Here is an 11,739-nt window from a genome sequence, read left to right as displayed (position 1 = left end):
CTACTATAATACTGCTCCTATGTACAAGAATATAACTACTATAATACTGCTCCTATGTACAGGAATATAACTACTATAATACTGCTATGTACAAGAATATAACTACTATAATACTGCTCCTATGTACAAGAATATAACTACTATAATACTGCCTCCTATGTACAAGTATATAACTACTATAATACTGCCTCCTATGTACAGGAATATAACTACTATAATACTGCCCCCTATGTACAAGAATATAACTACTATAATACTGCCCCCTATGTACAAGAATATAACTACTATAATACTGCCTCCTATGTACAAGAATATAACTACTATAATACTGCCTCCTATGTACAAGAATATAACTACTATAATACTGCTCCTATGTACAAGAATATAACTACTATAATACTGCCTCCTATGTACAAGAATATAACTACTATAATACTGCCTCCTATGTACAAGAATATAACTACTATAATACTGCTCCTATGTACAAGAATATAACTACTATAATACTGCCTCCTATGTACAAGAATATAACTACTATAATACTGCCTCCTATGTACAAGAATATAACTACTATAATACTGCCTCCTATGTACAAGAATATAACTACTATAATACTGCTCCTATGTACAAGAATATAACTACTATAATACTGCCTCCTATGTACAAGAATATAACTACTATAATACTGCCTCCTATGTACAAGAATATAACTACTATAATACTGCCTCCTATGTACAAGGATATAACTACTATAATACTGCCTCCTATGTACAAGAATATAACTACTATATTACTGCCTCCTATGTACAAGAATATAACTACTATATTACTGCCTCCTATGTACAAGAATATAACTACTATAATACTGCTCCTATGTACAAGAATATAACTACTATAATACTGCCTCCTATGTACAAGAATATAACTACTATAATACTGCTCCTATGTACAAGAATATAACTACTATAATACTGCTCCTATGTACAAGAATATAACTACTATAATACTGCCTCCTATGTACAAGAATATAACTACTATAATACTGCCTCCTATGTACAAGTATATAACTACTATAATACTGCCTCCTATGTACAGGAATATAACTACTATAATACTGCCTCCTATGTACAAGAATATAACTACTATAATACTGCCTCCTATGTACAAGAATATAACTACTATAATACTGCCTCCTATGTACAAGAATATAACTACTATAATACTGCCTCCTATGTACAAGAATATAACTACTATAATACTGCCCCCTATGTACAAGAATATAACTACTATAATACTGCCCCCTATGTACAAGAATATAACTACTATAATACTGCCCCCCTATGTACAAGAATATAACTACTATAATACTGCCTCCTATGTACAAGAATATAACTACTATAATACTGCCTCCTATGTACAAGAATATAACTACTATAATACTGCTCCTATGTACAAGAATATAACTACTATAATACTGCTCCTATGTACAAGAATATAACTACTATAATACTGCCTCCTATGTACAAGAATATAACTACTATAATACTGCTCCTATGTACAAGAATATAACTACTATAATACTGCCTCCTATGTACAAGAATATAACTACTATCATACTGCTCCTATGTACAAGAATATAACTACTATAATACTGCCTCCTATGTACAAGAATATAACTACTATAATACTGCCTCCTATGTACAAGAATATAACTACTATAATACTGCCTCCTATGTACAAGAATATAACTACTATAATACTGCCTCCTATGTACAAGAATATAACTACTATAATACTGCTCCTATGTACAAGAATATAACTACTATAATACTGCTCCTATGTACAAGAATATAACTACTATAATACTGCCTCCTATGTACAAGAATATAACTACTATAATACTGCTCCTATGTACAAGAATATAACTACTATAATACTGCTCCTATGTACAAGAATATAACTACTATAATACTGCCTCCTATGTACAAGAATATAACTGCTATAATACTGCTCCTATGTACAAGAATATAACTACTATAATACTGCCTCCTATGTACAAGGATATAACTACTATAATACTGCCTCCTATGTACAAGAATATAACTACTATATTACTGCCTCCTATGTACAAGAATATAACTACTATATTACTGCCTCCTATGTACAAGAATATAACTACTATAATACTGCTCCTATGTACAAGAATATAACTACTATAATACTGCTCCTATGTACAAGAATATAACTACTATAATACTGCTCCTATGTACAAGAATATAACTACTATAATACTGCTCCTATGTACAAGAATATAACTACTATAATACTGCCTCCTATGTACAAGAATATAACTACTATAATACTGCTCCTATGTACAAGAATATAACTACTATAATACTGCTCCTATGTACAAGAATATAACTACTATAATACTGCTCCTATGTACAAGAATATAACTACTATAATACTGCTCCTATGTACAAGAATATAACTACTATAATACTGCTATGTACAAGAATATAACTACTATAATACTGCTATGTACAAGAATATAACTGCTATAATACTGCTCCTATGTACAAGAATATAACTACTATAATACTGCTCCTATGTACAAGGATATAACTACTATAATACTGCCTCCTATGTACAAGGATATAACTGCTATAATACCGCTCCTACAGTGGCATGTAACAGTTTGGGCACCCCTGGTCACAATTATTGGTACTGAGAACAGTTAAGCAAGTTGAAGATGAAATGATCTCCAAAAGGCATAAAGTAAAAGATGAAAAACATTTTTCAGCATTTTAAGCAATATCAGTGGATTATTTTGGTTTTGCACAATTTTAGAGTACAGAAGTTTGGAGAACGTTGCAATAGTATGAGAACCCAAGGAGATTTGAGGGCTCAAATAACTTTTTGACTGAGGTCTCAGACCTTAAAGGTGTTTTCCAGGTTCAGAGCTGAACCCGGACATACCCCTAATTTCACCCAGGCAGCCCCCCCCTGATGTTAGCATCAGAGCATCTCATGGGCAGGGCAAGGGCTCTTTTATTTACAATAACACACTGCCGGGCGGAGGCTTTAACTGCTCCGATGCTCAAGTCAGGGTGGGCTGCCTGGGTGAAAATGGGGATATGTTCGGGTTCAGCTCTAAACCCGGACAACCCCTTCAAGTCACCTGTTAGGGTTAAAACTTGTTCTAAAGGTGATGAAACTTTCAAAGCTTTATTAATACCCAGACTCCGCTATCCTTGTCCTACAGAACAGCAGCCATAGGTTCTTCTAAGTAGCCACTTAACACTCTGACAATGAAAATAGCTGAGGCACACAAAGCAGGAGAAGGCAAGAAGAAGATACAAGAGCTGGAAGACCAAGACATCTGCTTATAGGATTGCTAGAAAGGCAAATCAGAAAACCCGCTTGACTGCAAAAGACCTTCAGTAAGATTTAGCAGACTCTGGAGTTGTGGTACATGGTTCTACTGTTCAGCAACACCTGCACACATATGACCTTCATCCTCAGCACAAAATTCTGCAAAAGAACATATAAACAAGCCTCATGCATTTTAGAAACAATTCCTGTGGACTAATGAGGGTAAAATGGAAGTCTCTGGCCACAACGAGCAAAGGTATGTTGGGAGAAAAAAGGGCCCAGAATTTCATGAAAAGAAGACCTCTCCAATCATACTTGGGGGTTGTGTTGCAGCCGATGGCACGGGGAACCTTTCGCGGGTAAAGGGAAGAAGGGATTCAATGAAATTCCAGAAACAAACTGTAAAAAAAAATAAAATGGGATGGCTTCTACAAATAGATAACGATCTTAAAGGGGTTCTGCAGTTTTTTTAAACCGATGATCTATCCTCTGGCTAGATCATCAGCATCTGATCGGCGGGGGTCCCGGGTAGCTGTTGGAGAAGGCAGTAGCGCTACGGCCTTCTCGCTGTTTACCGCTTGCCCAGTGATGTCACGATTAGTATCATTGGCCTGGGCGGAGCTAAGCTCTGTTCACTTGAATGGAGCTTAGCCCTGCCCAGGCTATTGATACTACTCATGACATCACTGGGCCTGCGTTAAACAGTGAGAAGGCCGCGGCGCTACTGCCAACTCCGCTGCCTTCTCAAACAGCTGATCGGCAGGGGTCCCGGGTGTCGGACCCCCGTCGATCAGATGCCGATGATCTATCCAAAGGATAGATCATCGGTTTAAAAAACTGCAGAACCCCTTTAAAAACATACCTCAAAATCCACAACTGACGACCTCAAACAGCCCAGCTGGAGGTTCTACCATGGCCCTCACAGCCCCCTGATCTGCTGAAGGTTCTACCATGGCCCACACAGCCCCCTAATCTGCTGAAGGTTCTACCATGGCCCTCACAGCCCCCTGATCTGCTGAAGGTTCTACCATGGCCCTCACAGCCCCCTGATCTGCTGAAGGTTCTACCATGGCCCTCGCAGTCCACTGATCTGCTGAAGGTTTTACCATGGCCCTCACAGTCCCCGATCTGCTGAAGGTTTTACCATGGCCCTCACAGTCCCCTGATCTGCTGAAGGTTCTACCATGGCCCTCGCAGTCCCCTGATCTGCTGAAGGTTCTACCATGGCCCTCACAGCCCCCTGATCTGCTGAAGGTTCTACCATGGCCCTCGCAGTCCACTGATCTGCTGAAGGTTTTACCATGGCCCTCACAGTCCCCGATCTGCTGAAGGTTTTACCATGGCCCTCACAGTCCCCTGATCTGCTGAAGGTTCTACCATGGCCCTCGCAGTCCCCTGATCTGCTGAAGGTTCTACCATGGCCCTCGCAGTCCCCTGATCTGCTGAAGGTTCTACCATGGCCCTCACAGCCCCCTGATCTGCTGAAGGTTCTACCATGGCCCTCGCAGTCCCCTGATCTGCTGAAGGTTCTACCATGGCCCTCACAGACCCCTGATCTGATGGAGGTTCTACCATGGCCCTCGCAGTCCCCTGATCTGCTGAAGGTTCTACCATGGCCCTCACAGTCCCCTGATCTGCTGAAGGTTCTACCATGGCCCTCGCAGTCCCCTGAAGGTTCTGCCATGGCCCTCGATTCACTCAAGTAATCATTTCAGCCCTCGAGCAAAGTGTGTAAGACGGCCCAAGGATTGTGACCAGGGGGTGCCCAAACTTAAGCATGCCACTGTATGTCCAAGTATATAACCGACACAATACTGCCTCCTCTGGAGAAAAAAACAGAACTGAGTACAGGATAACAGAACACCGTGATACAGGTTTCAGGATTCCACCATTTGTGATTGTTTATTTGGAGTTTCTGAGCAGAAAAAAATATATATTTAAAACTCGGTGGGAATTTTTGCCGTTTTTTCTGTTCCGATTTCTTTCATAATCAAAACAAAAACCATTTTTGCTCGTTTTGAATGATTCCTGTAAGAGAAGGAGCGGTAACACTGACGAGACAGATCATCACAGAGGAGGAACGGCACCATTTCTAGGTAACGTTTATTGTGCGCTCACACGGTACAATCAGATCTTCATCGAGGACGTCCCCGGTGGGATGATCAGGGTCCTGGCTACACTCCAGAGTCACATATGCTGCGAATAATAAGTGCCCACAGTTTCGGGAGGAGGGGGGTATTGAAACAAAAATGGCAGCCATTTCTGCGTCCGGTAAACACATGATATAACATTTATAGTCATGACACGGGTGAAGACACAAAGAATGTAAACTGTACCTCATAAAAACAAAAAATTCTGACTTTAGCAATTTTTTTTAAATCCGATCTATATCCCAAAATCGAATTGTGCATGGTCGCCGAAATCTCGCCCCACAGACAACAGATCAGTAACACATTCCCTCCCCTGGGTGCAGGGAGGACACACAAATACGAGGTGACTATGGTGACTGGGTATTAAGGCCGCGCTTTGCTACAAAATAGGCTGGAAACTTTGCTTTATCTAAATAGAAAAAAAAATAAAAAATGGCGAATATCCGGCGGCCACACACGACCTCTCCGCCCCAAAAGGACGAGAACTGTAATTTGTCAAAAAAATAAAATAAAAATGTGCACGAAACATACAAACACACGATACGGGTTGACTGAAATTTCAATGCTCCTCAGGGGAGGTGCCACATCAGGTGACCTGAAGGGGGCGGGGCACATTGGATGCCAGTCCACATGTATAGTCCTGCTTTATATATATCTATATATGTACATAAATATATATACTGTTATGATATAGGTGCAGTATTCACAGCGGGATGGGCGCGCACCTCACCGCCACACAGTGTTTACCGCTCCTGGGTTCATAGAGCTCCATTTTTTTTGTCAATTTTTAATCATATATATATATACACATATATATATTAAAAAAAAAAATAACAGATTGAGGTTCAGGGGGATCCATGATGATCGGCCGCCATGTTTGCTAAGCGGCGCCAGACGTATCCTTAAAGGGGTTTCCTTGGTGTCACAGGGAACTTTGCACTATTAAATTTCGTAGCAGTTTCTGGCGGCCAATTTCGTAATCTTCCTCGTCCACGTTGACCAGTAGTTTGATAGCCTCGTGGCCAACCGCCTGCTTGAGCGAGTCTGTGATAAAGACGCCTTTCAGCGCTTCCAGCAGCGAGCCGTTGATGTAGTCGCGCCAGAAGGCGTCCAGGTAGGTGAGCTCGGAGAACTTGATGTCGCAGATTATAGAGCCAAGGTCCCTAGATTTTAAGATGGTGTTCGCCTGGTTGAAACGTTCAAACTGTCGTTCTAAAGGGTCCTGCTTGTTGGAGAAGACGTTTCCTTGAAGGGCCGTTTCGTGCTGGCAGTACTCTGCTCGTACCCGCAGCCGGATGTCTGGGGGAAGGGGGGGGGGGGGGAGGGAAAAGAGGCGGGGTTAATGGTGGTCAACCAATCACATGGTGCCACATTACCAATGCATACCCACCACTACTCATCGTGTTCCTCAATGCATTACATGAGAAACAGTGAAGCAGCAGAATTATGAATGCAGCTCTGAAGGAATGACTTACCGCACGTCTGTTTCTCCTTGGGGTCTGGTGTGATGGATTTCCTCCTCTTCCTCTGACTGCTGAGGGGTGGTCGCCCCCGGCCAGGTCTCTTTATGCAGATCTGGGGTCCGGAGGGAGAGGAGCAGACCATGGGATGATGCGGCATCGCTGGGGGAGAATTCAGTGAGTCAGAAATCTAGGTATACAGTGCTGAATCACACAATGCCAGGCGGCAGTAACGGCGTCTTACCAGTAGTGTGCGGCTGTTCTGTGCCCGGCTCTGCGCTGCTGTGCGTCCGCGGCGTGACGTAGTGAATGGACGTCTCCTCGAGGTATTTATCTACAAGATCCGGGCAAACTGCAAGATACACCAGGGCAAGAGGACATTTATTGGCAAGGAGTAAAATCTGCAGCGCCACCTGGTGACAAGTTGAGGTACTGCAAGCAGAATTAACGTTATAACCAGCACTGTGCTCCTTACACATCCTCCCCCCATCATCCTTTATGACTAATGAACCCCAAAGCGCCCCCTTCAGTAGGTAAGCAGGGCGCCATCACCTCTGCTTGTTAATTGGATTAGGCCGCAGAAGTAAAAAGGGCCACACCACCTTAAGAAGAGGGGGAACTCACCGGCCTTCCTCCTCTTCAGCGTCACGTAGGGGAGCAGGTCGTGCCTGGTGATGATCCTCAATAGCTGCAGAACCTGACGGAAGTTGGTCTCGTCACAGCGGCCCTGCCTCTCCAGAGCGAGCAAGAAGTCCCGGCCGCTGCGGATCATGCCCCTCTCATAGTCATCAATAACGTCCACAAAGAGGAAGGAGAGGACCCGCACGTCCCGGTGCGTCAGGTGGGTGCCCACAATGTCAAACATCCGGTGCAGGCTGTACAGTCCGTGCTCCCGATCCCACTCCTCCTCCGACCAGGCCTCTTCCCAGCTCCGCTTCAGGTGGGCCATGGCTGGAACCTCAAGGCCCGGGCGCTCTCCTCCTCCTCCTCCTCCTCCTCCAGCCGCCTCCGACACAAGGAAATACCAATGTCCTCTGTACAGTGAAAGAAGAGACAGTCAGACTACAGTGGAGACCCCAGCACCGCCACTGGACAGGCCGACGCAAATCCTCTGTGCTGCTGTGGGTTCTGCTCCTTCAACTACGTAACTCTCAGCCTGTGACCTCCACAAGATCAGCACACTCCTCTCCTGAAATACTCTGTGCTGCAGGGAGGACCCTGCTCCTTCCACTATGTAACTCTCAGCCTGTGATCGCCACAAGATCAGCACACTCCTCTCCTGAAATCCTCTGTGCTGCTGGGAGGACCCTGCTCCTTCCACTATGTAACTCTCAGCCTGTGACCTCCACAAGATCAGCACACTCCTCTCCTGAAATACTCTGTGCTGCAGGGAGGACCCTGCTCCTTCCACTATGTAACTCTCAGCCTGTGATCGCCACAAGATCAGCACACTCCTCTCCTGAAATCATCTGTGCTGCTGGGAGGACCCTGCTCCTTCCACTATGTAACTCTCAGCCTGTGATCTCCACAAGATCAGCACACTCCTCTGCTGAAATCCTCTGTGCTGCAGGGAGGACCCTGCTCCTTCCACTATGTAACTCTCATCCTGTGACCTCCACAAGATCAGCGCACTCCTCTCCTGAAATCCTCTGTGCTGCAGGGAGGACCCTGCTCCTTCCACTATGTAACTCTCAGCCTGTGACCTCCACAAGATCAGGACACTCCTCTCCTGAATTCCTCTGTGCTGCTGGGAGGACCATGCTCCTTCCACTATGTAACTCTCAGCCTGTGACCTCCACAAGATCAGCACACTCCTGTCCTGAAATCCTCTGTGCTGCTGGGAGGACCCTGCTCCTTCCACTATGTAACTCTCAGCCTGTGACCTCCACAAGATCAGCACACTCCTCTCCTGAAATCCTCTGTGATGCTGGGACCCTGCTCCTTCCACTATGTAACTCTCAGCCTGTGATCTCCACAAGATCAGCACACTCCTCTGCTGAAATAATCTGTGCTGCTGGAGACCACAGACATCTCAGAATACCCTTGGAGGGGCCCCATGTGTGCGGTTTGTGTCGAAATTACTGGGGGCCCAGTGACCGGCTGTCTGAGATGACCCTGACAATACAGCGTTTTCTATGGCGGTACAGTGTGGGTGGGGCTATCAGCCTGGAGGTGGGGCTGTGGTCCAGTGATTCCACCCCTAGAGGGAGCCACAATGTTCCACCAATGAATGGCCACAGCTTCCAGTATTAGACAGTGGTGCTGGACGGGGGCCCGGAGTCAGGGGGCCCCTATACAGGGTACGAGAATTATACAATGATACATTCTACACCTCTCTAATAGACTTTGTGTCATTTCCAAAATCTCTGATTGCTGGCAGTGAACAGACCCAGAAGCGGACCTAAAGCTCCTCACAGCTGAGAGTTTGGCACAATTGTATCCGATCCAGAGATTAGCACTCGGACTTCAGAATGACAACCAACTATCCGCACAGGACTGGATGCCACAGTAACAGACCCTCAGCTGGGAGACGAATCAGGTCAGATTACTGTTTCCATTCACTGGCAGCAAGCAGAAATCTTGACAACGGTGAGGAACTGGAAAAAGCGTTGAAACTTTATAGAAATAAAGGGGAACCCTCACTGCCCTGATGGCGGCGGTAACGGGGGGTGCGGATCAGGCACAGTGGGTGTAACTCCAGTGAATGGGGGAGGGGCAATGCACCGGGGTAAATACAGCTGGAGGCACATGTGGGCAGGGGGCAACACTGGGGGCGTGGACCCAAACCGTGCCCCAGACACTACAGTGGGGGGGTGACATCCTAGTACATGGGGGGCACCTCCAATTCTGCACTTACTGGGTGGGGAGCAGCACTGGGGGCACAGGCTGCATGAGGGGGGCTCTGGGCCCTCTCCATACACACATGCTGGGGAGGCTATGTACTTGGGGTGCTTCAGGCCACGGGGGAGCACCAGGCCCGGGCACGGCCCCAGTCTCTTACCAGCCGGCGCTGTCACACACTGCCACCCTGCGCCACCGCCTCCTCTCTGCACTCTCAGGACGGAGCAACCATTACGGAACCGTCAGCTTCTCTATCAGCAGCAGCTCAGGGAGACGGGAACATCCGGGCACCGTTGCCGTTGGAAGAGGCGGAGCTCGGTCGGAGATTGGACCTCTCTACTTTCCGTAGCTCGGCTTCAGTCCCATAGAGAACAATGACAACAGGGAAGACATCTTAACTGTGGGCGACGTAGGGGCACGCACAGGGAGTGAGTAGGAGGCTTCACTGCCATAGTCGTCATAGAGAGGCGGCCATCTTGGAAGTGGGCATGCTAGTACCCTATGAGCAGTATCAAGAGAGTAAAATGTAATGAACTAGCCAAGACCAAAGACTGTCCGCACAAGGCTTCCGTAGTAACCTCTGACCCCACTGGGGAAAACTGCTGTTACCTATAGCAACCTATATAGTTAATCTCCTCTCCTGTGTGTTACACTTATTACTGTCTCTTCTTGTGTGTCACAGTTATTAGAGTCCCTTCATCTCTGTGTGTCACAGTTATTATTGCCCCTCATCTCCCCTGTGTTACAGTTATTAGTGTCCCCCATCAACCTGTGTGTCACGGTCATTAGTGTCCCCACAGCTCCACTTGTGTTACAGTTATTAGTGTCCCCTCATCTCCCCCTGTGTAACAGTCATTAGTGTCCCTTAATCTCACTGTGTGTCAGTCATTAGTGCCCCCTCATCCCCCCCTGTGTCACAGTTATTAGTGTCCGATCAACTCCCTGTGTGTCACAGTTATTAGTGTCCCCTCATCTCTCCCGGTGTCACAGTCATTAGTGTCCCCTGATCTTCTTGTGTTTTAGTCATTAGTGTCCCCTCATCTCTCCGTGTCCTGGTTATTAGTGTCCCCTAATCTCCCCCTGTGTAACAGATATTAGTGTCCCCTCAACTCCTTGTGTCACAGTGATTAGTGTCCCCTGATCTTCCTGTGTTTTAGTCATTAGTGTCCCCTCATCTCTCCGTGTCCTGGTTATTAGTGTCCCCTCATCTCCCCCTGTCTCACAGTCATTAGTGTCCCCTCATCTCCCCCTGTGTAACAGATATTAGTGTCCCCTCAACTCCTTATGTCACAGTGATTAGTGTCCCCTGATCTTCCTGTGTTTTAGTCATTAGTGTCCCCTCATCTCTCCGTGTCCTGGTTATTAGTGTCCCCTCATCTCCCCCTGTCTCACAGTCATTAGTGTCCCCTCATCTCCCCCTGTGTAACAGTCATTAGCGTCCCCTCATCACCCAGTGTTACAATTATTAGTGTCCCCTGCTCTTCCTGTGTTTTATTCATTAGTGTCCCCTCATCTCTCCGTGTCCCAGTCATTAGTGTCCCCTCATCTCCCAGTGTGTCACACTCATTAGTGTCCCCTTATCTCCCCCTGTGTCACAGTAATTTGTGTCCCCTCATCTCCCCATGTGTTTCAGTCATTAGTGTCCCCTTATTTCCCCGTGTAACAGTCATTAGTGTCCCCTCATCACCCAGTGTTACAATTATTAGTGCCCCTCATTTCTCCCTGTGTCACAGTCAATAGTTCCCCACATCTCCCCTTGTGTTACAGTTATTAGTGTCCCCTCATCATCCCCTGAGTCACAGTAATTAGTGTCCCCTCATCTTCCCCTGAGTCACAGTAATTAGTGTCCACTCATCTCCCCATGTGTCACAGTCATTAGTGTCCCCTCATCTCCCAGTTTTACAATTATTAAT

The 11,739-nt window shown here is 45.9% G+C and overlaps 1 protein-coding gene across 1 annotated transcript; it reads right to left on the bottom strand.

Moving 5' to 3' along the window:
• Positions 1-5,460: 5,460 nt before the first annotated feature.
• Positions 5,461-10,158, bottom strand: DEDD (death effector domain containing). Its single transcript, XM_040412429.1, has 5 exons — positions 9,987-10,158; positions 7,610-8,019; positions 7,230-7,337; positions 7,001-7,147; positions 5,461-6,824 (listed from the first exon to the last, which is right to left on the bottom strand). The coding sequence occupies exons 2-5, from the start codon at positions 7,932-7,934 to the stop codon at positions 6,448-6,450; spliced, it is 957 nt and encodes a 318-aa protein (XP_040268363.1). The 5' UTR covers positions 7,935-8,019; positions 9,987-10,158; the 3' UTR covers positions 5,461-6,447.
• Positions 10,159-11,739: the final 1,581 nt, after the last annotated feature.

This window comes from Bufo bufo, chromosome 11, assembly GCF_905171765.1.
Source record: "Bufo bufo chromosome 11, aBufBuf1.1, whole genome shotgun sequence".
Lineage (NCBI taxonomy): Eukaryota > Metazoa > Chordata > Amphibia > Anura > Bufonidae > Bufo > Bufo bufo.
Note: the sequence above shows the minus strand (reverse complement) of the source record. Positions and strands in the feature narration are given on the sequence as shown.

Bases quoted from the DNA above. Each gene is read 5' to 3' on its own strand.
- DEDD (XM_040412429.1), bottom strand. From the start codon at position 7,934: ATGGCCCACCTGAAGCGGAGCTGGGAAGAGGCCTGGTCGGAGGAGGAG. The intron at 7,148-7,229 runs GTAAGACGCCGT...ATTCTCCCCCAG, and splicing joins AGAACAGCCGCACACTACTG to CGATGCCGCATCATCCCATG. The intron at 6,825-7,000 runs GTAAGTCATTCC...CCCTTCCCCCAG, and splicing joins CAAGGAGAAACAGACGTGCG to ACATCCGGCTGCGGGTACGA.